Source organism: Thermomyces dupontii (assembly GCF_041956625.1).
Source record: "Thermomyces dupontii strain NRRL 2155 unplaced genomic scaffold VTN31scaffold_6, whole genome shotgun sequence".
Classification (NCBI taxonomy): domain Eukaryota; kingdom Fungi; phylum Ascomycota; class Eurotiomycetes; order Eurotiales; family Trichocomaceae; genus Thermomyces; species Thermomyces dupontii.
The window spans coordinates 381,159-405,309 of record NW_027192312.1 but is presented as its reverse complement, the minus strand read 5'-3'; the positions used below and the strand labels follow the sequence as shown (position 1 = coordinate 405,309).

The 24,151-nt window shown below is 53.5% G+C and overlaps 9 protein-coding genes across 9 annotated transcripts; 4 read left to right on the top strand and 5 right to left on the bottom strand.

The window, feature by feature from the left end:
• Nucleotides 1-4,193: 4,193 nt before the first annotated feature.
• VTN31DRAFT_5993 (uncharacterized protein) lies at nt 4,194-4,949 on the bottom strand (the record flags this gene model as incomplete). The annotated part of the gene is made up of 4 exons (XM_069406553.1): nt 4,194-4,345; nt 4,529-4,576; nt 4,752-4,767; nt 4,947-4,949. The coding sequence occupies 4 exons, from the start codon at nt 4,947-4,949 to the stop codon at nt 4,194-4,196; spliced, it is 219 nt and encodes a 72-aa protein (XP_069259075.1).
• Nucleotides 4,950-5,293: 344 nt separating this feature from the next.
• On the bottom strand, nt 5,294-6,097 carry VTN31DRAFT_5992 (uncharacterized protein; the record flags this gene model as incomplete). Its single annotated transcript, XM_069406552.1, has 4 exons — nt 5,294-5,303; nt 5,477-5,576; nt 5,882-6,006; nt 6,066-6,097. 4 exons carry the CDS (start codon nt 6,095-6,097, stop codon nt 5,294-5,296), a joined length of 267 nt encoding a protein of 88 aa, XP_069259074.1.
• Nucleotides 6,098-6,524: 427 nt separating this feature from the next.
• On the top strand, nt 6,525-7,632 carry VTN31DRAFT_5991 (uncharacterized protein; the record flags this gene model as incomplete). The annotated part of the gene is made up of 2 exons (XM_069406551.1): nt 6,525-6,640; nt 6,696-7,632. 2 exons carry the CDS (start codon nt 6,525-6,527, stop codon nt 7,630-7,632), a joined length of 1,053 nt encoding a protein of 350 aa, XP_069259073.1.
• Nucleotides 7,633-7,948: 316 nt separating this feature from the next.
• On the bottom strand, nt 7,949-10,692 carry VTN31DRAFT_5990 (uncharacterized protein; the record flags this gene model as incomplete). Its single annotated transcript, XM_069406550.1, has 4 exons — nt 7,949-10,078; nt 10,137-10,372; nt 10,436-10,514; nt 10,567-10,692. The coding sequence occupies 4 exons, from the start codon at nt 10,690-10,692 to the stop codon at nt 7,949-7,951; spliced, it is 2,571 nt and encodes an 856-aa protein (XP_069259072.1).
• A 620-nt stretch (nt 10,693-11,312) lies between these two features.
• Nucleotides 11,313-12,281, bottom strand: VTN31DRAFT_5989 (uncharacterized protein; the record flags this gene model as incomplete). The annotated part of the gene is made up of 5 exons (XM_069406548.1): nt 11,313-11,486; nt 11,540-11,638; nt 11,709-12,025; nt 12,091-12,166; nt 12,222-12,281. The coding sequence occupies 5 exons, from the start codon at nt 12,279-12,281 to the stop codon at nt 11,313-11,315; spliced, it is 726 nt and encodes a 241-aa protein (XP_069259071.1).
• Nucleotides 12,282-12,553: 272 nt separating this feature from the next.
• Nucleotides 12,554-13,644, top strand: VTN31DRAFT_5988 (uncharacterized protein; the record flags this gene model as incomplete). Its single annotated transcript, XM_069406547.1, has 3 exons — nt 12,554-12,945; nt 13,030-13,075; nt 13,141-13,644. 3 exons carry the CDS (start codon nt 12,554-12,556, stop codon nt 13,642-13,644), a joined length of 942 nt encoding a protein of 313 aa, XP_069259070.1.
• Nucleotides 13,645-13,988: 344 nt separating this feature from the next.
• VTN31DRAFT_5987 (uncharacterized protein) lies at nt 13,989-14,320 on the bottom strand (the record flags this gene model as incomplete). Its single annotated transcript, XM_069406546.1, has 3 exons — nt 13,989-14,048; nt 14,112-14,204; nt 14,273-14,320. The coding sequence occupies 3 exons, from the start codon at nt 14,318-14,320 to the stop codon at nt 13,989-13,991; spliced, it is 201 nt and encodes a 66-aa protein (XP_069259069.1).
• A 688-nt stretch (nt 14,321-15,008) lies between these two features.
• On the top strand, nt 15,009-18,340 carry VTN31DRAFT_5986 (uncharacterized protein; the record flags this gene model as incomplete). The annotated part of the gene is made up of 4 exons (XM_069406545.1): nt 15,009-15,475; nt 15,529-15,608; nt 15,662-15,709; nt 15,762-18,340. The coding sequence occupies 4 exons, from the start codon at nt 15,009-15,011 to the stop codon at nt 18,338-18,340; spliced, it is 3,174 nt and encodes a 1,057-aa protein (XP_069259068.1).
• Nucleotides 18,341-22,339: 3,999 nt separating this feature from the next.
• On the top strand, nt 22,340-23,885 carry VTN31DRAFT_5985 (uncharacterized protein; the record flags this gene model as incomplete). The annotated part of the gene is made up of 8 exons (XM_069406544.1): nt 22,340-22,392; nt 22,549-22,616; nt 22,673-22,742; nt 22,813-22,958; nt 23,039-23,123; nt 23,181-23,227; nt 23,298-23,406; nt 23,462-23,885. The coding sequence occupies 8 exons, from the start codon at nt 22,340-22,342 to the stop codon at nt 23,883-23,885; spliced, it is 1,002 nt and encodes a 333-aa protein (XP_069259067.1).
• Nucleotides 23,886-24,151: the final 266 nt, after the last annotated feature.

Sequence of the window (24,151 nt, the reverse complement as noted above, 5' to 3'; positions counted from 1 at the left end):
AAGAGCCACTTCAGTTGCGTCAGCTTCTCCAGCAGCTCCGGCTTCTCGTCTCCTTCCTCTTGTGTCTCTTCAGGCGTCTCGCGCCGTGCGGACTCGCTGAGGTTCCCGCTCAGCTCGTCAATGCTATCCGTCGCCTTCTTCACTCGTTCCATCAAGATTGCTCGCATCGGTTTGAGCACGGTGTTCTGATATGAGTCAAAGATCTTGTGCACCAGCGATCTCTCCATCTGCTTCTCCTCCATCCCAAGGGCCGCTTCCGCCTGCGCTGCTTCGGCGTACGTGATGCTGCCCTGCTCGATCTGTTGGTGGATATTACTACTGAACTGGCGTCGGTTTTCCCGAATGTTTGCCAAGTGATCCTGTTGCAGCCGTTCTACGTGCAACCGATGGCGCTCCCTCGTTGCCTTGACCTCGGATAAATCGGTGATGGAGCGGACAGTCGTCCGGTAGGCCACCAAGTCAGGATGGCTGTTGTTCACCGCTGGGTGGTGCCGCGGATACGGCGGCGGGAGTGTCACGAGGCGGGAAATGTCAAGTCCTTCGTTAACTGGGGTAGTGTCCAGAATCGCCGTTTGCGCAGACACCGATTGAGGTGGCTCCGACGGATTCGAATCGTGCCAGCCAACCTTTTCCGGCGGGTATTCATTGTTCTGCCCGGTCAATGGAGCGCCCGCAGCCAGACGCTCCTCATCGGTCTCCAAAAGGGCGTCGCTGTATCCCATCTGCATGGCTTCCCGCAGCTCGCGCGAGACGCCCATATACTTCGTTTCCCTCCTCGACCGCTGCGCCCGGCGTTCTCCACCCTCACTACTGGATCCTGTCTTGGATTCCCACCATCGGCTGGGAGGACGGCCGCGTGAACTCTCGTTTTCAATGCTGATACTCTGAATGGGAGATAGGCTGGGCCGATAAGTGTTCCACCAAGCAGAGTCCCGTCGCGGAGATATACCCATGTCCGTGCTGCTGGTCTCACGGACCGGCTCTGCATAATTCCTGTCCGGTGTGTTCGCATCGGTGTCGCCCAACTCATTCTCTTCCGCAGGAGAAAACAGTTTCTCTCGCAACTCATTCACATCGAAGCTACCTTCTTCAAACACTTGCGAATATAACTGACGGCGAATGCGCGATTCTGAAATGACAAACTCGGCGAATACCTTTAGAGCTTCCTCCTCGGTCTTTGCCGCAGTCTCCCTCTCCAGGAAATCCTGGTATCTCTGCAATGCCTCGGCAGGGTCGACGCTGGCCGGTGCAGTTGGCTCCGCCAGTAAAGGGCGGGAAACAGAAGTGGGACGCGGAGACAACGGAACTGGTGATGAAATATGTTCATTTGCTGCGTTAGAAAGGAGTGAACTAGATCGCTCGTCACTTCTCGTGCTTGATCTCGCACGGTACCTCAAATCCAGACCAGAGTTCGGGGGAGGAGTAGGAAGGGTTTTGGGAGCAACGCCGTAGGGCGGCGGTTTACCAAGCAACGGCGACAGTGGCTCTCTTCCCGGAGAGAATGGTGGAGTTTGCACGACATTTGCGCCGTGAGCTCGCTGACCATCTGACCTGGTGGGGAGTGAACCTCGGTGTGAGAACAAACCCGGCGACGCCCGTGACCGCGAAGACTCCAGCACGTCATCCGACATAGCACTGCGACCACTGAGCTGTGGTCTAGACAGCGCCTGCTCACCGCGCCCGGCCTCTGAATTCTGCGCTGTAAGTTTTTCCAAGGCATCGGCCCACGGATTATTCGCAGACACCGGGCTCGGGGCTTCCCTTTGCTCAGATTGCCTTCTGTTTCTGCTCTCCATCCGCCTCTCTCGGATTCCCTTGGCGCTACTCTCCCTGATCGCGAGGCTGCGGAATAACCCACTTCCGCTGCCTTGTTTTGGAGGAAGTTCCTCTTGGCGGACCAACTGTGGCTCCTGCGAATTGCGTGATCCCACTCCAGTATCGATACGAAGCGACGTCCTTGACGGAGTGGATCGCCGAGCGGTTTCCTCCGTGAACGCGGGAGAACCATGCTGATTATCACCTGCCATCGCCACCTGTCGCTGGTTCGAGGAAACGCCATACAAAGGCCCAGCTCGCAAAGACGATTCCCTTGACGATGCTCCCGCGCTCTGACTCCTGACTGTTGGAGGCGGTCCCGGAGGAGGTGGCGGAAGGGGCATTCCAGGTTCCCAGCTCCTGCCCGACAGAGGACTATGAGAATGTCGAGACGAGCCACCACTTGGCACGGCCCCGGCGGAAACTGCTCGTTTTGCAGCTGGGGGCTGGAGTGGAGTTTCGTCCCGATGAAACTGATGAGATAGGCTGGATCGCGGGGGAGCACCTGGAAATTGCCCTTGGCTGGACCTCATGTCAATCCCGGTGGGTTCCGGGAAAGTCTGACGTCGGTCGGTAGCTCCCATTGAGGAAGCTCGAGGCGGTGGTCCAGGAGGCGGTGGAGGGGGAACATATGACTGCCAAGCAGAATTCCCATCGTTGAGCGAGACCATCGAAAGCGGCCGCGACGTCGCGACCGGCGTTGACCCTGGGGGAGGCACCGGGCCTGATGTCGACACCGCCGGTGACACGGCTTGACTGCCTGGGGCATAGCCTGGCGAGGGCGGGTGATTCCGAGGAGAGTATGGTGGAGGAGGTGATGGCAGGATATCTAGTGCATTGGGTCAGGCACATCCATCATATACAAAGCACTGTACAGTCGAGAAAGACGCGATGACAGACCTGCAGGTCGCGGAGGAGGGGGAGGATAAGCGACTCGCAACCCCGACAGTTGCGTACCCTGCTGAGGATATGTGCTCCCACTGCTTATCGGACCCCATTCCGCAGGGTTGTAGGGAGCACTATACGGAGCTGACGACCACGATGCCATTTGCGACTTGTGTCTCCGGGAGTCGCATCCCGGGACAGAGGGTAAGGAGGCAGTGAAGGAGGCGCAGACTGCGGGATTCTGGCCGGTGCCGGTTGCGAGGTGAAACTGTGCGTGGGAGGCCGGAACGCAAAATCAGCCTCGTCGATCAGGGACCCTCTCTCTCTCTCTATAAGTTCAGCCTCCAGCCTGGCGAACTCGCGCACGACGCGACGTTGTTGTCGATTTCTTTTTTTGGAAAGCTGAGACTAGTCTAAACCAAACTTGGAGCTTTGATGGATCTTTGGGGGTTCTAAATATAGCAGAAGCTCAAGTGCCAAGAAACCAATCACAATCTCTCGCGGTTTGTGGGCATCCATCATTGGCTGAATGCGCGGGAATACCCCGATTGATATGGAGACCAAATCCTGAACGCGTCGTTTGATTGGCCAGCAATATTAGCCCAAGTACCCCGGAGAGCCCCCGCCATTTCAGTTAAATTGCTCCTCAAGAACCCTTCCAAGAATCAACTTCCAATGGCCAGGTTAAAGTTCGGCTTCTGGCAGTCTGTTCATTGCCACGTGGAAGGATTCATTCACAGAAACGGCAGAACCCTAAGCTTCCTAAGATTCTCTGTATCAGACAGCCGAACTGGAGCTTCAGTGTGCCGCTATCAAGATTAGGGCTCATGAGAAATAGCTGGTACGGAGTACATACCTATAGCCATTAGATATTTACCTAGGTATCTTGCCATTGGAGCTGCCAATCACAGAATTATTATGCAGTATTTCTGCCTCTTCTCGGCGGAAAGAGGCGATTCGGCATAAATTGCAGTGTTCTCGCTGCAAGGTTGTACCCCTCTGTCCACCGCAGCAGTAAACCAGTTATCTCACAGTTGCAGGGTGGTTGTGTCGCCGTTTAAGTACCTACCTACGGGAACTGACTCATTTTCGCTGCCTGGAGACTGTAAACCACCCAAGACAGCATTCAAGCATCGTCCCATACAAGTTCCTCTGACCTCGATTTGTGCAAATCGGGAAGAATTCAGTGACTATTCAACTCCTTTCAGCCCCGGCATAACCGTGAGCAGTGACGGCAATTCAACTGACGTTCAAGTTACTCCGAACCCCGAAGCGGCTAGTTATTGTCCCTAAGGAAGAGCAAAAATGTCAGCGTGTAGTGCCACTCATACATACAGAACTCTGTAGCCTACGGAGTACACGACGTCTGCGCTCTAGCCCTGAAGTGATAAGCCGTGAGACGGACCGCAGATCACCATTACATATTAGAGGCAGCCATTGGCCCAGATATCGGGTTCTGTTTTGTGGTTATTTCGTCCATCCTCAGTCAACTGTTATTCGGGATGCGGAACATCAAATTTGACCGTCGGGCAGACCACGTTCTCCGATGAAGGTCCTGTCCCGCTCTGTGAGGTAGATGCCCTCGCCATCTGGAGTTCATTCGGTGGAAGAATCAATTGGACCAAGGCTGCCGACGTAGTCAGTCCTAGGCCCGTCAACGTTAGTCCCTGAATTTCGCCACGTTCTGAGGCAACAGCAGCAGGAAAATATTTCAGATAAATGCCCTGTCACAGGCGGTGGTCATCAATAGATTTATGTTGACCGTCGTGATAAAGTAAAATAAATCATCATTGAGAATGAAATCATCAAAACAAATTTTGATGCTTACCTTGCTGATTAAGAGCCAGGGTTTGACTAGATGGGAAGATTTGCTCAGCTATACTCGTCAATGAATGTCCACCATCAGTCAGTGAAGCAGAGAGCGAGTTGACTAGGGGTTCAGTTTGAATGGTCTCGTCTTCGCCAACTCGCGTCGGCTTGGAAATATGCTTGTCTTTATTGTGTGTTGAATCATCATGCGATGGGCGGGGTCATGTGAGAATCTTACGTACATCCCTTGACATAAGCCTGACGACCAGTCAGCAATTGTGGACGTTATTTTGGGATGCAAGCAGAAAGATATATAGATTCAGAAAATGCATGAATGGTAGTCAAGATGTGTCTGCATCGATAACTCGAATAAGACTCGTCATCTAGAAATCATCACGAAAGGGTGGAAGTAGTGGCAGTTGATCAGGTTGACTCACCATAGCAGAAGCTTGTTAAAAGGACTTGACTAAACACGAACGCTGTCTTTGTCAAGAGTCAGCCCCGCGCCTCCATGCAGGAGTATAGCTAACAGCTCGACAGTGTCTCAGTGGGCGAGGTTTTCTAGGCCTGCCACAAAATGGCATTTCCATCAAGGCCGGCATGTGTCGCATGCCGTCGGAGCCCAGTGCCACTTCATCATCGACAACAACGAGGTAAATACTCACTTACAGTAAGATATACAACAACAGCGGAAGGCCATCTATTGTCGATGCCTTTGATATTTTCAGTCAGGTGCATTAAGAGCATAGAACAAACGTCGAACGGTGAACAATGTTCAGTTAGTCTATCGATCACTGTGGAGATCCATCAGCACCAGCCAAAACAAATGATGACAGCTTCGAAAGTTGTGAGATCTTTGATCAGCCTGACGTGTAAAGTTGTTTTCACTCCAGAGGTCAAAGACTCTAGTTTGCGGTGTGAAAGATCATCATTGCATATAGAGCAGGAGGATGGCCGGGAAACGTACCATGCTAAAGTCAGTATGCCACTGGCACTGATGGGATTGGGCCTGAATTGTTCATGTCCAAGTTTGTCCACAGCATCAGGGATATCGATGGGAGTGTGTTCTGTGAAAGGAACTTGGCGAGACTCAACTTTTTTCGCTTGGAAATTTTGAACACCAGCTGCAGCGGCTACTCCTGAAATGGCTAGTGCACATTATGTCAGCGGCTTCCGAGATGTTTGCTCTGTTTGCAGTCAGCCTTCGATCATGTGACACGGTTACTGACTAAGCAAGGCGGCCTGGATCCGCCAATAGGCTTGCGGCTCTTATCCGAGGTCTATCGGGTGGAAGATAGACCGACGAAAACCGCGGAGGACCGATAAGAGGGTGAATGCAGCCGATTGCCACCCATTCCTTCAATCAACGAACGAGCAGCGATCCGAACGATGGCCGGGCGATCGGGATCGGGACCGAGACCTCGAATTTGTTCCGGAACGCAGCCGTGCTGCTTGCCTGATTGGGTTATGGCGTGGGGAGCATGCGATGCAGTTGAGCTGGGGTTTATGATGTCATGTGGGAGCCGCGTTTCAAGAGTGACTTGTTGATGAAGTACCTGCCCATAGTAATTTCGCTGGAAAGGTACATGTCTGAAAGTATCTATCGGAGCCTATCCCGTAGGACTGACGTTTGAAGCTTCACCCGAAAATAGAACCCTTGGGACCTTGGTCCGGGATTGTTCCTATTGTCCGCGGTATATCTGCCACAATTCTAGAAGTAGAGCATCCAGTCAGCGATTCTTTGACATTCTCTGTCTCTCTGAATCTCTGTTCTTGACGACCCTACTTGACTGTGTTGAATTATTCACTGATTATTAATTGAGAGCGGCCGCGGCTTTCTTGGAGCTCTGTACAACTGCACCATTTTCCCCGGCTATCAACGGTATATATAATAGGGTTTCGATTCCTCTGAACCTCATTTTCTCCATTGGAACGACGTCGCGGATCTTTGTACAGGCCGTTTCTGCCTTCGATACCCCTCGGTTGCACATTAGTCCCTTGAACCTCTCATCATCATGGCTCCCAACGGAAACGGGGTTGGTCAGGAGAATATCAACACTGATATCATCACCCTGACCCGATTCCTGACGGAAGAGCAAAGAAAACATCCAGAGGCCACGGGAGACTTCACGTGAGTATCTCGCAGTGAGGTTGTAAACAGAATCGATGCTAATGCCAGCCATCAGCCTCCTTTGCCATGCGCTTCAGTTCGCCTTCAAGTCAATCGCCTACTACATCCGGCGAGCCTCCTTGATCAATCTGCAGGGTCTGGCCGGCTCGTCCAACACAACGGGCGATGACCAGAAGAAGCTGGACGTGATCGGCAATGACGTCTTCATCTCGGCCGTGCGCGGGTCCGGCAAAGTCCGCCTGGTCGTCTCGGAAGAAGAGGAAAACGCAATCGTCTTCCCCGAGAACAAGCACGCCCGGTACGCCGTCGTGTGCGATCCGATTGACGGATCGTCGAACCTGGACGCTGGCGTGTCAGTCGGCACCATCTTCGGCATCTTCCAGCTGCCCGAGAGCGTGGTGGGCAAGCCCGTGTCGGCCGACGACGTCCTGCTGCCTGGCCGGGAACTCGTCGCGGCGGGCTTCACCATGTACGGTGCGTCGGCCCAGCTCGTCATCACCATGCGCGGCAGCACCGTCAACGGCTTTACCCTCGAGAACTCCCTCGGCGAGTTCATCCTGACCCACCCCAACATGACCCTGCCGCCAAAGCGCGCCATCTACTCCGTCAACGAAGGTAACAGCGTCTACTGGGAGGACTGGGTCAACGAGTACTTCAAGTCCGTCAAGTACCCCGCCGAGGGCGGCAAGCCTTACAGCGCCCGCTACATCGGCAGCATGGTTGCCGATGCCTATCGAACTCTGCTGTACGGCGGCATCTTCGCCTACCCGGCCGATAAGAGGAGCCCCAAGGGCAAGCTTCGCATCCTGTACGAGTGTGCCCCCATGGCCATGATCTTCGAGAACGCCGGCGGCCTGGCCATCAACTCGCGGTGTGAGCGGATCCTCGATATCGTGCCCCAGCATATCCATGATAAGAGCGGGATTTTCTTGGGTTCGAAAGATGAGGTGCAGAAGGTGATTGATATCTACAACAAGCATAACGGGAAATAAGGTGATTGGTCATGTCACTGATTTACGAGAATACGAGTTTTGAACGTGACGTTTTCCGCCATGGTTAGTTTTCGATGTCATTGTTTCGAGTAGCTCGGAATTCATACGATGCATTTTTCATTTTTGACCGTTCGCAATCGTAGTTCAACTCCAGGAAGCGATCCAGTGGAGATATTAGGCTTATATAACTACAGTCAGGTTTTGATGTCCTCAGATGAGCAAAGAAGTAATTCCAAAATGGATCGAGTATATTTCTACAAGGCCAAAAATCACGAACCCATGACTACATTCTAGAAATAGAAGGAAAAGCATCACATCAATCAACGGGATCCTCCTCCAGCAATGTCCGGAAACTAAACGGTTGGAAGGGTACCCCATCACCCATGAAATGCTTGCTCATAGCCTCAACCCAATGCAGACGAAGCGAGTGTAGCATGGCGCTGGTGCCTTCCATGACACACAGAATGAAGACAGTCAACGTAAACCAGAGGTAGAACGTAACGACGATCAAAATGACGCGAATGGTAGGCGATTGGGCTCCCATGGCACCTCCGAGAGACATCTTCCACAAAACGATCGAAAGCTGCTGGTGAGCGAGCGACAGGGCCCAGAGACGGAGATAGGATGCAGTGTGAGAGATGCAATTAAGGCAGAATTCAATGGTGTGGATGACTTGATGAATCATGACATCCCCGAAATCGAACTCTTCGTGTTCACTTCCCTCCACGTCGTGGGCCACTCCAATGCCTTCAACGTCGCTGGAAATGCTGTCGCGGGGTTCAGAAGGGCGACCGTCCACCTCATCATCGTCGTCTAGCGCTCGGACTTGCGCCTGTTCATTGAGACCTCGATAGCCAAGCGCCCGCGCATGGTTGTGTTCGGCACGAAGCCAGAATGGCTTGAGGAAGAGCATAATAGGAACCTGGACGACTGCCAGAAGTAGCAGGAAGACCTGTACACCGGCTTGGTGGGGGTAGAGCTGCTGCTCAATCTTTCCCGGAGACAAGAACATGAAGATCAACATGTTCAAGAGACCGGGAGGTGATTCCCCGCGAGCATTCCAGTCCACAGACCACTTGTACAGGATGGTCATGACCAGATAGCCGAAGATGGACTGGAAAAAGATCATGCCCGGCACAAAGTTGCCCCAGAGGTCAACCTTGGACTTGAAGTGGCGCGCATTTATGTACTGCAATGTGAGGGAATACGTCATATGCGCCCAGCCCAGGAGGATACTCATTTTCATCTTGTAGCTGTTGGTAAACAAAAGAGAATTTTCCGCGGCGTGCCAATTCCAATCCAGCCCAAACGGGTAGCGGTAGCCATCCTTCAGCGACGCATCAACGGCTTCGCCTTCGCGGATTTCCTCTGGCCACTTCCACTGACTGGGGAACAGCTCAAACGACAGAGAAAAGGCATCGTTGTAGATGAGACCGGTATACATCGAGAAAATGCCCATCAGCAGCATGATGTAACGGCCATAAAAGGCCATGTACGTCAATTCATCCAGTTTGGTCCGCAGAAGCTTCTTCTCGAAAATAATCATGGCTACCGCCGTAAGAGTCATAAGGAGACCGTGGCCAAAATCGCCGAACATGACGGCAAACAAAAACGGGAAAGTCACGATTGTTGGCAAGCCAGGATTGACCTCGCCGTACTTCGTGATACCATATGCGTTGATGATCGTTTGGAAAGCTTCCGTAAACTTGTTCGTCTTGATATAGCTGGGAGGCGTCTTGTTGGTCCGGATCTGGTTGACAATGGTAGGAACCGAGAGACCGGCGCGGTCATTGACATCCTGAAGCGTGGACTTGATGAGAGGGAGTGAGTTGGTTGGACACCAACCCTCTGCAATCAGGGTTTTTCGAGCTTGGTCATAGGAAAACTTGTTGAGTGTATGATAGACCGCCTTTTCCTTTTTCACGATGATCATCCAGGCAGCCAAGGAGCGCGCAATCTGGGACAATTCAGCATCAAGGGTGTTCTTTGTGTTCCGAAGAACATTCTCGACATCACTGAGTCGAGTGTTCACCTCGTGGACTTGGTCTCTTCGCAACTCGCTGTTCTCGTCCACACTGTACAAGTTGGCATTGAGAGACTCGGAGATTTTCCGAATCTTTGCGAGGATTTCTTTACCGTGGGCGAAGATGACGAACACATTTTTCTGCACTCCTTCATTGGTGGCCGGGTCGATGACCGGCTCTGGAATCTCGGACTGATTCATGTAAAGGTTCCCTCGCAGCGTTCGCCACAGGATACGCTCGAAGGCTCCGATGCGGTCTCGAGGAATCACTCCAGCAACGTATCCAATGTTCATGGTAAAGAACGACTGCTGGCCATGAACATCACCGTTCTGAGGGCGTCCAGCTTGGTTCTCGACATCATTGAGGAGCGGTGCCTCGTCGTTGTCGAAGGAAGAGCGGATCTCCTCGGCATGACCATGTGCCTGGGGATTATGATCGGGTCAGTAGGAACAATCTACATTTCACAGAGAAGTGACATACCCGGTCGAAAAATCCACCGGCCTCCCTGAGCACCCAACGCCATTCCGTCAGTTCCACCTCTCTCTTCTTCAATGTTTCATAACTGTCGTTCAAGGAGATAATCCGTTGTTCCAGATTCTCACTCCGTTCGACCAGTTCGTCAATTTCGGCCGCGGAGGGAGCGGCTAGAACATCGGCAAAATCAGAGGACGGCCGCATGGGGATGCCGGCCTTCTGGATTTGACTTTGGAAAAAGCCTGTTTGTATCCCCCTGCGGTTAGCATCATAAACCAGAGACGTGTTTGTAAGAGGCTACATACGTAGCTGTCTCTCCACATTGTCCAGTCGACGAATTTCCTTGGTGAATGTTCTTTGAAATGCGTTGGTTTCGGGATTCAGCTTATCTGAGGGTCAGTCATGTTTCCTCTGGGTTGCATGGTAGCACACGCACATCTCTGAACTGAATCTGACCGAGCTCGCCCAATGCGCTCACGACCTCGCGACCAATTTCATTCGCAATGTAGAGCTGTGTCAAGCTCATGTCCGCCGAGCGGAACAAGGTATCCTTGGGAGCCATGATGAACGGAGGTTGCACCGCCGGGTTGGCGGCTGGCAACGCAAACTATCCACGAATGCCCGGAGATCGTGCTGTCTAAATAGTTAGACAGCACGCAATAATGAAGGAGCGGCAAAGAGAATGAATGACGGGAAACCAGTCCCCGAAGAAGCAGTGTTGTGCTTCTATCCACGATTTGGTTGTCCGGAATGGCTGACGTTCGCCGGTCATGAGGGAGGATCCAAGGTCACGTGATAGGGGTAACGCTTAGATTAGTCATCAGTAACTACCTACCAGTTACGGTAATTTTGGTAAACTGCTTCGAGGCTCAGCATCTCGGCAGTCTACACCTTTACCTCTTGTGTTCTACGGATCATTTGTCTGCTCATTAGAGAATGGGTCACGATCCGGGTGTGGCGACTACCGTTAATTCGCTGTCCCTGGCTCATTGGGCTCCTGCGTCTCTTGTGACTGACTGTGGCCCGTTCATTGAGTGTCGCAGTCTTTTGAGACTGTACGGAGTTGAAGGGATTGACAACAGGATGGATCGCAACTGTGGTCAGATAAGCGGCGACATGAGGAATAGGTACATTGGGTATAGTTGATACTTTGGCATTTGTACATGCAAGGGTTATGATGTCTCAGACATTGCGATGCTTTTTCATGGCTTCGAACACTGGAACACCTTTCTCTACATCAGCCTTCACTTTCTCGTCCTGGGCGACGAGCTTCGGGATCAAATCCAGCACGTCATCAAGCAGCTCCTTGGGTATGGCGACCACTCCTTCGAGGGGATCGCAGAAGATGATATCACCCTGCTATGTATCAGCCGCCGTGCCTGGACATGGTTCGCATATATATGACTTACAGGAGACACGGTCACTCCTTTGATATCCACAGGCACATTTCGTTGTCCTGGTTTGGCCTCAGCATTGGTGCCGACTGTGGAGGTTGCTCGAGACCAGACCTAATGAGAACAGAGCGTCTCAGCGCCTGCAGACAGACTCACAAGCTATGATGAGAGCAAAAGCACTTACCGGTAACCCCGAAGCATGTAATTCTGCCAAGTCCCTGACTCGGCCATTGGCGACGACACCTTTGACTCCGAGATAGCGCATCCTCGCAGCCATGATGCCGCCTAGCACAGCACAGTACTGCCCCTCAGGCTGGTCGAGCACGGAAATTGTGCCCGGCTCGGCCCAGTCAACCCAGTGCTTGCCTGGCGGGAAGCCATTTCGCTCCGGATCAGCGACTTCGGGAGCTGGGTCGTCCTTGGGGATGAATTTGAAGGTCACAGCAGGGGCAATAATCTTAGGCTGGCCCGCTTGACGGCCAATATATGGCGAGATCGGATCTATATGATGTTTTAGCTTATCAGTGTACTATGCAGCGGCCGAGTCGACGTAGCTCGGGTCGCACTTATATCGGCTAGATGCCCTCCTCGTGCAGGGCGTCCTGGTGATGATTTCTGAAGCTTGACTAATGCATCAGACACCTGGGTGAAAGTGAGCGCCCCGAACTCGTAGCTTCCATAGTACGATTGGGCATACATCGCAGGCAGAATACTGCTCGAGCAATCGCAGTTTCTGGTCGATTGTCGAGGTAGACATTGTCCTCGAAATTCGAGCCAATGGACGATACAGTAGCCGCATATGACTGGTATTCAGAGCGAATGGAAGTAGACAAAAGAGAACTACACTTTATCGAACAAAAATCAGATGTATCTCATGGAATGTCTTGATTCAACCGGTGACGTAGCATAGCCTTCAAGATAACCCGTGGAGGGGCCGGGCCGATGATCGGACTTTTTGAGACTTTGTCGAGTCTGCCACATTCCGACAGAATTATCGTCCCGTAACGTCTGCAATCATCTGAAGAAAAAATGGTCTTCGACATCTTGAGTGACCACCAGATAGAGCAGTACCTGCGGCGCATTGGCGTCTCGACGCCCGTCGCGGCGCTGAGAAGCGCAGTCGAGTCAAATCCGGAGGAGTCGCTGCGCAACCTCCGCCTCCTGCAGCAGCGGCACATGGCCGCCATCCCCTTCGGCAATACGAGCCTGCACTATTCACACCACCGAACCATCTCGCTGGATCCGGCCATCGTGTTCAAGAAGTTGGTTCTGGACGAGCGCGATGGCTACTGTATGGAAAGCACCGGGTTGCTAAACATGGTTCTGCGCTCGCTCGGTTACAGGCTCTATGCTACTGGGGCTCGAGTTAGTCGGCACCTGGACTCGGGGGTAAAGCTTGATCCCAGGGAGTTTGGGGGATTGTAAGTTGTTTGCCAATGAGGAAAAAAATAATAAAAAAAAAAAAAAAAAAGGGAGGCCTCGATCTTGACACGGTATTTTTACAGCGGGCATATGGTTCTGATTGTGACCATCGAAGCAGTCAAGTATATGGTAGCATCTCTCCGCGCAATCTCCTACGAAGCTTGTTGAGGAAAACTTTCTCTGACTAGGTCTAGGTGGATGTCGGTTTTGGAGCGGGCACTCCCACCCATCCCATCCCCCTCGAGGAGTCGACATGGGAGTCCGCTGCGCACGGGGAGATCCGCTTGGTCAAGGATACCCTCCCGCAAGCCTCAGACAAAACTAATCGATTCTGGATCTTCGAAAGGCGGTATACCCCCGACGACGTCTGGCGGGCAAACTACTGTTTCGCGGAAGAAGAGTTCTTTTTTGACGACTTCAACGTCATGAACTTCAATGTCAGCCGGAACCCGGCGTCGTGGTTCACGCAGTACGTCGTCTGCTCGAAGATGCTACTGACTGAGGATCAAAGTGATATCGAAGGGCAATTAACCCTGGCCAAAACGCAACTCAAACGGCGGGTTCGCGGCCATACTGAAGTCCTCCAGGTATTGAAATCGGAAGAAGAACGAGTGGATGCCCTGGCCCGATGGTTTGGGGTTCGCCTTCAAGAGGAGGAAATCCGGGGCATTCGCGGTCTATGCTCCGAGCTGACGTGAGAGGACGCGCAATTGTTGGACGTTGCCATCGTTTCGATTGCACAAGTACTGTACAGACATAGAAGTAGACGAGCAGCTTCTAGAAAAGACAATAATAGAATTTCGTCAAGCACAGGGCTGACCCGACATGGGTCGATGGTGTCTATTTAGATGATTCGTTTTTCGACCTACATTGCATGGATTAGCACAATTCAAACTTTCGAGTCATCTAGACTCTCTCGTACCTTCCAAGGATTGTTCACTTCAAATCCCTTCGGTGCCTCAGCATTGCCTGATTGCCCTCGCAAACTGCCAGTAATTCGCAAATCTCTCTCCATCACTACAAAGAAAAGCACTGTCAGCACCTAGCCGATCGGAGCGCGGCGCAAACCATGCCGAGCGTTGCTAAATGAGCACATACTTTGCTACGATCATGTCAGTACCGACACCGCCTCAACATGGATCAAAATCACTCAGCGGCTACTTACCCGGTCCCAAGCGTCCATGTTCCATCTTGCTCTCTTATGCTCGTTCGCGTAGTACTTGGCGATGCTCAAACCGGCTCCGGTAATACCGAACATCTGTTGGATGCGACTCGATTAATCTTCCCGACTTCGGTCATGAGAGGATCGGAGCGCAGAGAACGTACGCCGATGATGATTCCATACGGAATCAGGGCCTCAAATGGAACGCCCATTGTTGCGACGCGTAATTCAACAGAGCGAGTTTCGACAAAGAGAAAATGCCTGAAGCAGCGGGCTCAATTGGCAGCAAACAGCACAACGCTCACCAACTCGGGAGATGGCAGCCGGGCAGACAGATGAGGGTAGGCTATCCGAATGAGGTTTAGCGCCATAAGAGGCTTGGCATTGCTGAGTCAGCATCCTCGTTACAACCTCCTTCAAACGTCCAGAAGGGGGCAGAGACGCCCTGTCGCAAGGAAAAGAACGCGCAAAACTGGCTCTAGTTGATCGTTCTGGTGGATGTACGCGTCACGGTACGTGTATTTTGAGATTTCCTCCCCTTGGGGTCACTGGGAAGCCCTCATGGAGCTTCATGGGACCCATACCTCTTCTCGTTTCAAGCAACACGGGACTGACGCCACAACGTGTATACAGGAAGGGTGTTGCTTGTACACACTGCAGATCGGCGAGGCAACGTCGCAAAATTATCCTAAAGCATCCTTTCTGCCGGACGCTCTACGCTTCTCCCGCCTTTTCATCATTTCGAGTCCCCTATGCATAGATTTTCGGGTATCATATGAGCAAGCGTCCTCTGATCGAGGGCCATAATCCGTATTAACCGTGGGTCTGTTCAAGAATTTGTGCCGGGCTGCGAGTGGCGCGGGATCTCGGATCAGTCTGGCGGCTGCGGTGACCTACAGCATGACGGCAGCTGTGCCGGCCACCTACGACGATCTTGGAATGACATCGCAGACGAACATGGTCTATAGCGACCAGGATGCCGAGGGAGAGGAGGATCCAGACATTCATCATGTGGATCAGCCACCCCAGGGCGCGGTTCACGGACCAGATTTGAAAGACAAGGGCAACCAGGGCAATGAAGAAAATGGTCTGACAGTTGACGCCCACGGGGGTGGGGACCCTCGAGGTGATGATAAAGAAAATGAAGACCCAGCCAGGTCAAAACAAAGACGGCGGACCGGTGTGAAGAATGAGGACCAGGATACTGCTGTAGCGGAGGTTCCTATGTCTGTGGGGTCCAGGAGAAAGAGAAAAAGTACGGCAAGGTCAGGTTCAGAATCGAGCAGCGAAGCGTCAGATGTGGAGGTCGAAGAATGGGAGGCAGATGATGACGGTGAAATTGACCGATCGAATCGTGGCAACTGCATGTGAGTGCAACTTGAATGAATGACTAGACGGATGAATATTGATTTGTTGGCAGCTTTTGCGGTCAGGATGAAGAACATGATCCATCGGAGGATTATGAAGAATATCTGACTTGTGCTGTGTGTGGTGATCATTGTAAGTGTCTCACAGTTGCGGTAGTGTGATGAGGCTGACATGCCCATTTTTAGCGCATCGACAATGTGCAAGAGAGCAGAATGCTTTTAGTGACAGCGAAGGTAAAGTGGCAAAAAAAATGTGAAGCATCAGGATCCCGCTAACAGTTGACAGATGCGGAAAACTGGCGCTGCGTGACTTGTGTGCAGAACAACCTCCAACCAGACCCAGATAGAGGCTCCTTTACAAGGCGGCGCACCTCATCGCGGAACCTGGGCGGGTCTTCCGTGGTCGATGGTGACTCAACAGATGGGCGGCGGTCGCTGCGCAAGCGGAAGACGCCTTCGATTGCTGACGAAGAACATGTCCCCAACCTGCGCAAACGACCCCGGCGCGGTGCTTCCTCGCATTCCGATCTTGGTCTTGGCCTGTATGACAGTGCCGATGCTGCTACCTTGGATGGCGAGTCCCTGCCACGCACCCGGTCACGTCGAAACCGGAAAGCTGAAAAGCAGGCCTGCCGTGTTGTTCAGAGGCAGCCCGGTCGATTGATCATTGCCCTTCGGCTAGACCCAGCTAAGGTGTCTGGGCTGCTGACTTCACCTCCTCGAAGAACGAGAAGGCGGAAGCAGCCGAAGCCCGCCCCTCCTGCCGTGGAAGAGCCGCCTCACAGCCTGTTTCCCTCGAGCATGCCTCCGTACACGGCTCCCATGTACTCTTTCCCCGATCGTGAGACAGACGAGTCGAAATCCAAGCCCTATGGAGGGATTCTCTCCGAAGAGGATGCCGATACCAGCCGGACCCTCCCCACGATGGCGGATCGAGAGCGGTTCGAAGCTGCGCGGAGGAAGGCGGAGGAAGAGTGGCAGAGGAGGATGCAAGAGGCCGAGCAGGCGGGAGACGGGAATACCAAAGCATCACAGAAAGTGTCAGGACCGCCGAGTAAGATCAAGTGGATTAATTTTGGCGGATATGAGATCGAAACGTGGTACGCGGCGCCGTATCCAGAGGAATACAGCCGGAACAAGGTGCTCTACATCTGCGAGTTTTGTCTCAAGTATATGAGCTCCGACTTCGTTGCCTGGCGTCACAAGCTCAAGTGTCCGGTGAAGCATCCTCCCGGAGATGAGATATACCGAGATGGCTCCATCTCGATATTCGAGGTCGACGGCCGGAAGAACCCCGTTTACTGCCAGAACCTCTGCCTGATGGCCAAGCTCTTTTTAGGATCCAAGACGTTGTACTACGATGTGGAGCCGTTCCTCTTTTACGTGATGACGGAATCGGACGAGTACGGGTGCCATTTCGTTGGCTATTTCAGCAAGGAGAAGCGGCCCAGCTCGTCGAACAACGTGTCTTGTATTCTGACGCTGCCTATTCACCAGCGCAAGGGCTACGGGCATCTACTGATTGACTTTTCCTATCTGTTAACCCGGGTCGAGAAGAAGACGGGGTCTCCCGAGAAGCCCCTGTCTGACATGGGGCTGGTCTCGTATCGAAATTACTGGCGGCTGGTGCTGAGTTATCAGCTGCGCAATCAAAAGACACCCATCAGCATTGCTGAGCTGTCGGAGAGAACGGGAATGACGGCGGACGACATTGTTTCCGCGTTAGAGGGACTCCGTGCGCTGGTCCGGGACCCGGTCACGAAGACTTATGCCCTGCGGCTCGACTACAAGTATTTTGAGGAGTGCATCAAGAACTGGGAGAGCAAGGGATACGTGAAGCTCAATCCGGATGCACTGATGTGGACGCCTTACGTGATGGGCCGCAGCAATCAATCGACTTATGATCGAACCCAGCTGCATACCGTTACTCAACGCGAGGAATTCGAGGACAACCCGGAGGGCGAAAAGATTCAGATCGATGAAGACGGGTCACCTAAAAAGGTGAATGGGGCGTTAGAGGGCGCACCGCAAGTGAACGGTGACGGCGGGTTACCGTATGCACCCGCGGAACCCTCCTCGACAGGCTCAGCAGTGCCGCCTACGCATCCTACGGGCGAGAAAACCAACGGCGAGCAGGAGACTCCGTCCGAGTCGAATCCCGCCGCGGGCATTCCGCCGACAAGATTCGAGATCTACCCTCCGATCCAGCCTCCAATCTTCAAACGCCGTCCCGGGCGGCCATTCGGGAGCAAAACCAACTACAACCGAGTGTCTTATACCCCGCCCTCGCGGCGCGGGACCCCGCGACGGACTCCCTATGCCGGGGCGACAACCCCTTCGCGGCGAGGCAGAAGCGCATTGGGAGTGGAAGCCACACCGGGCGAAGCGTCCCCGACGCCCGCGAACGGTCAGAACCTGAACGGGCAACTCACAGAGGCCGCCACCACCACCGAGGAACCTCCAATGGCCCCTCCCGCTGGTCCTAATGGCGAAGCACCGGCTATCGAGCCAGCGATAGAAGCACCCCACACAGAAGAACACCCTCCGCTGCCCAACGGCCCTCCAGCGACAGAGCCATCATTACCCAACGGGACGCAGAAGGAGGCACCTCGATCTCCTGCCGCAAACAATATAACCAAAGACCCGCCACCACCGATCGAGCCTGATATCATCTCGACGCCCGTGCCGAAGATGCAACCCGACAACACCATCAACAACAAGCTAGAACCTCAGCTCGAGACGGTGCAGATGATGACCCCGGAATACCACCAGAACAGCAACAGCAACCATCATGACCCGGCCGGCAGCGACATCGACGCGGAGGGGGAGGTGGTGGACGAAGAATTGGTAGGGACCGTCGGTTAATCGATCTCGTTCTCTTCGGCTCTCTCTGATGAATGATGGATACAAGTGACGTGGAGTTTCTTCTGATTCTTGCAGTGCATGGTGTTGATGGAACATGGTAGTTTTTTTTTTTTTTTTTTTTTCTTATATTCATCCTTTTCGGGGGTGGGCGTTGGGCAATGTAATATGAAGGCTGTTACAACTACCTACGTACCTACCTAGGTACTTTAGTTCTTAGAGGATTGATTGATTAGTTCTCCCAAGAGAGGGAGGAGGGAAGAATTAGACAAGTTGAAGAAAACAGGCTATAATGCTGTAGGTATACTGTAGGTATGTAGATCGTCCTTTTTTTTATCTTTGACCTGATCAAATAACCCGTCATCACGACCTCTTGAGTCATGAATGTCTGATTCCTCCGACAGTCAGGCAAGCTTTCCTACTACATAGTACTATGTAACCGTAGGGTACTGTACCTTGGAGGTTCAGGGTTACGGCCACTTTTTTTTTCTCCCATTTTTTCATAGACGTTGATTCAACCTCATCAATTTTTTTTCTGCCCAAACACGGTAGTAACCTACGAGATTTTTTACCTGATTTTAGGTAATTAACTAAGACCTGCATAAAAAAATTTATACGTATGTACGGAGTAGTTAAAAAAAAAAATCAATGACGATAAAATTTCGGTCAACTCCGATCGCCGGATCCGTTCGGGCATGCTCCCGGGTTTTGACACGAGCTTAATTTCGTCATGATCCAAGGTAGCAGCCAGTGGACTCGCTACGTAAATCATACGGAATTGATTCCCATGCATGAAGATTAACCACGGTTCGAAAGAAAGGTGGTTTCCGTGGGTTCCTCTGTGCTGGGGCCATGGGAATGAGGTCAATTCAGAAGAATGATTTGTACATAACTTAGGTAACTAACGGTGTTATTGTTATTGCGGATTGATAACTGTTAGATTCGGGCAGTCTTTTCGACAGGCGTGATCTATTTCATCATTTGACTGAAGCTTTTTCAATGTCGGGAGGACATTTCGAGGTGAGGGCATCACCAAAGGTCTATTCTGGTCCTGCAGGCTTGTGTGGTGACGGAAACCAGTACCGTGCATGGATGTTTGACCAAATTGCTGTGCTTGGCGCCGTAGGAGGCTTAACAGAGGAAAATATGACAGGTACTGATGCGGCGAAACGGCCAGATTGCAACAATCAGGATTGAGAGAAGCATGCTCACCGAATCAGCACCGACCGAAGCTCCGGTGCTACTGTACTGCCTGTATGGGGTATCCACACTAGTCCCCGCGAGAGAGAGAGAGAGAGTGTGTGTGTAGAAAAACTGAGCGCTTCAATGGAGTTTGCGGTCAACTCGTAGCTCAAGCTCAAACTGTAGGTTATTGCAGATTACTCCGTACAACTGGAGACTTTGTCGTCCTGTCTCGGCCCATCGTCCTTGAAGTTCGGATACATCACGCTGCAAGTGCGAAGGCCCGTTCGCAGTTTGCTGCGCTGGTGCGAGTCCCTGCCGACCGCGGCATGCAGCCGCTCGATATCCGCGGCCAGTGCACGCTAGACAGGGATCGTGCCCTCGGTTAGCGTCTTGGTGGGTTAGAGCCTAGCCTGGTTGGGTCTCTCGACCGATCGCGCTGAATCTTCGGTGATCGGCGCAATCCTGATCTCCCCTGCTAAGCGATCGTTTGCTCCTCCAGGTTCGATCTGAATCGAACCATCACGTTGATGCGTCCCTCCCGGTCGTTGACCGTGTGACCCGCATATGAGGTTGGTGGGCTTGGGCCGGTTGCACGCTGCACGATTGGGGTCCACCACCGCCAAGGGAGCGATCTGGGCGAGCGGCCGTCCAGAACTCAAGATCGACGGCTCCCCGCCTGGCCTTTTTCTGGCCTGCGATGTGGGATGACGCCGTTCCTGTCGGGTGCCTCTTGTGTCGAGGCTAAACCGGATCGGTGGGAAGGCAGGGACATCTAGATCTCCCGGCAAGAACCACTGGGGTTCGATCGGCGATCTGACCTGCAGGAGAGAAAAATGTGATCCATCCATTAGCTTCACCCGGATCCCAAGCATCGCACAAAACCCGGCGACGTCAAATACCCGACTCTGGCGCCAGGATACGGCATTGCACCAGAAAAGCTTGCGTCGCGAATTTCAAACCCGCCTTGTTCGACCGGTGTTGGCCGTTGTGGCAAGGTATCCCACACGCGTCTCCGTCCCGTAAGTCTGTTTTTTCCCCTCTGCTCGATCCGTGTTCTGCTGTTCCCAACGGGAACTGACCAGAACGTGCAGAACTGCCATCAAATCCCCACCACCTGGCCACACGATCGGCACGTGCTGGTTGCCATTCTTGAATCACGGGAGGATCGCGGGCGGGAGCCTGTCGACCACTCGAGCGTCGAGCGAGTCGTTTCTCGACCCGGGTAGGGGGCCGTCCCTGCCGATCGAACGATCGGGTCGCGGCGGTCCTTTCTGCGCCCGTTGCACGCAGCCAGCATCGTGGACTTTCAGAGACTGCCTCAGGCATTCCATCGTCCCTGCCTGGAGCTGCTTCTGCAGGTATTCTCGGGCGTGTCTTGCACTCCATCTGGAGTCTTTTGGGCAGGCGCCTGGTTGTTCGTGCCTTCCTTCCGAAGCCTTCCTATTTGGGCAACCGCCGGATCTGGCAGTCGGATGACATAAGGCACTCGAACTCGACCCGTGACTGACTGGCAGGCATTGAAAGCCGGCCAGCAGCTGGCCTTGGCCAGTTGACGCTCTGAGTGAAAGGCGAAAATCCCCCGGGCTGATCAGAGTTCATATAGACGCTCTACCCTTGGGTCCCTGGAATGTGACGGGGGGGAGGGTGGCATTCCACGCGCTAGGCCGATCGCCGGGAGTGCCCTTGCATAAGTTCAGGGCGCTAATTTTGCCTTGCAGCCGCCGCCTTGATCAGCCCCAGAACCCGCCCCAAGCCCAAGGTGCTCTTTCACCGGCCTCCATCCAACCATCCCCGAGGATCGCGGTACGCGGCCACTTCGAGGACAGGCAGATCTTGGTCGATGATGCCGTGCTGGGCCTCAGGCACCACTCGGGCTTGTTCCTCACGCTGGTCAGTCGCCGCAGAGAGAACCAGGAAAAGAGGGGCTGCAGCGTCTGTGGCGAGAGGCCGCTGGATTCGGCCAGCGGCGTTCCATGGTTCGCCGTGACTAACCCAGTTGATACTTTTCCTCTCCCGGCCTCCACTGGACAAGTCACTATTCAGAGTCTTCTGGGCTGGGACTGAGACGGAGACTGGGAGCGAAATAAGCCGGACTCGGCAAGTCTATTCTTTAATCTCGTTAATTCTGGGCTTTCCGAGTCCAGATTCCTTTCCTTCCCCCGTTCCAACTCCCGGTGCTTTCCAGAATCCTCTCTTTCTTAGTCCTCTGCACGCCCCGTGGTTAATCGCCTCCCAGCACCGTGGTTGGAGAGGTGTCTGTCTGTGCTTGGCACTCTGTCTGCCGGCCGTCAGTGGATGTGCACGCTGCAATTCTGACGACACGGCCTGCCGTTTTCGTCTTCCTCCCCTCCCCGCTGCTCTCCGCTCTTAGGGCTGGAGGGAAAACGGAAGAGAAAAGAAGAAAAAATCGAGGAAAAAAATAAAAAAAATCAGACCAGAAAAAAAAAAAACAACCCCCCCCCCCCTCCAAAAAAATAAGAATAAAAAAAAAAAAACGAACAAACCAAACCACTCTCCCTCATCCCCACCCATGGTTAGCGGTGGCTGATATATTCCCTTCCGATCGATCTTCTCTTCCCCCCACTACGATTCGTGGCCTTTGAGTTCCTTAATCCTTCCTGTCATTGTCCCAAGAAAAGAAAAGATCAAGCCTGCTCGTGTAATCTCCACGGCCCGCCATTCGCAGGCGCGCATCTTAGTTCCTTCCCGGTTCTTCATTCCTAGAACAGCTGCCCTTGGATCCTGCTTGTATCTGCAAGCTTGATCGTTTGTCTGTTTCCACTTTCGTCCGTGGTTGCCCTGCTGGCCGTTGCCTTGATGAGCGTCCCAACGTTTGCGGAGAGCTCCGTGCCTCAACTGTCATCCCAGAGGTACGTCTTCTCCCGTGCCTTTCCGTGTTTCTCCGTCTTTTGTAAACTTGGACCGCTGCTCTCCCCTTCCCCCTTCCCTTCCCTTCCCTTTACCCTCCGTTGATGTCGCCCTCTCAGTCGCGGGACCCGGTAGCTGACCATGCTCTCGTCCTCCAGCTCCGACTTCGAGTTGATTGTGCGTCAACAACCGGAGCGGGCCCGGGTGGCCGGGGGGAAGGAGAAAGGTAGGTTTTGGAGCATCTCGCCGGTGCGTGCAGAGCGCCACTGACCGCCTCTGCAGAGCGCAAACCGGTCGATCCGCCGCCCATTATCCAGCTCAAGGTGCGGCAGGAAAACACCTATCTGGCGCAGTATGTCATGTCCCCGCCTGGGGTTGGCTGGCCCCCAACGAGGGCGAGGAGGGCTAACCGAGAATCCCAGACACTACCTGCAGAGCCCGTATTTCTTCATGTGCTGTAGCCTGTACGATGCCACCGAGGATCGTCCGGCCCCTTACCCGCCGTCTCAGGCTCTGGCCGGCACCTTGGTGTCGTCCCTGTACCGCTTGAAAGACGTGGACAATGTCGGTAAGTAGCCCACAACCATAACCAACCCGCCTGCCAGCCTCGAGCGGTTGCTGACCATTTTTTCCCCCGCCCCCAATCAGATGGCGGGTTCTTCATCTTTGGTGACCTCTCCATCAAGGTGGAAGGGGAATTTCGCTTGAAATTCACCCTGTTTGAGATGCAAAAGTACTCGGGCCTTCCCCGGTCTGCCTTCTGGGAAAACGGCTGACTGCGCTGCCACAGGGACGTGGTCCGAAACCTGAAATCCGTCATTTCTAACCCCTTTGTCGGTGAGTCTTGCCCAGTGTCTGCAGACGCCCGGGGTTAGGAACGTTGTCCGGTGCTAACGGACGACGACAGTGCTGCCACCCAAGGCCTTCCCCGGCATGGCCGAATCCACCTTCATGTCTCGTTCCTTTGCGGACCAAGGCGTCAAACTGAGGATCCGCAAGGAAGCCAGAAATGTCATGTAAGCAGCTGCCATCGTGGGCTCGGTCGACGCTGGTACTGATTGTCAGGTCCAGGAAGCGAGGCGGCGTGCGCCCGGACGACTATTCCAATGTTCCCCGGTCGCCAGAGCGCACAACCATGCCGCCTCTTGCCAACCCAGCCTTTACGGGCTATGCGCCGACGGGTCGTGATTATGCCACTTACTATGGCACGACCGCGGCGCCAGCACCCGCTGCACCTATGCCGCCAGCCACCAAGCGGATGCGCACATCCGTCGACATGGGGAACCGGGGAATCTTCGAGGGCGATGCCCAGCGATTTCCCCAGACGTACCCGCAGACCACGCCTCTCTACCCCAATCCCCCTCCCAATCCCAGCCCTAACCCCAACCAAACGCCCGGCTATCAGAACCCGCCGATGCCGACCTTCCCAGCGTACGGCACCGGGCAAACGGGAAATCTGCCGGACTACAACATGCGGCAAATGCTCTGGCGTTGAGGTGATTCAAATCCAGCATCAACGGTTCGGCGTGAGTTTGGGTGTTTCTTGCTTTCTTGGGATTGTGTTATTCTTATGACGATTTGCTGCTTTTGCAGAGCTTCGATGTACCTATTTGGAGGATCTTTCCGTCGTTTTCTTTTTTTTTTATTTTATTTTATTTTTCAGTCTTTTGCTTATTGCTACCACTCGGAATAACACAGGCCTATCCATATCCAGCCACAGGGCACCTGCTGTATTTGGCAATCACGCTCATATGCAGAGGC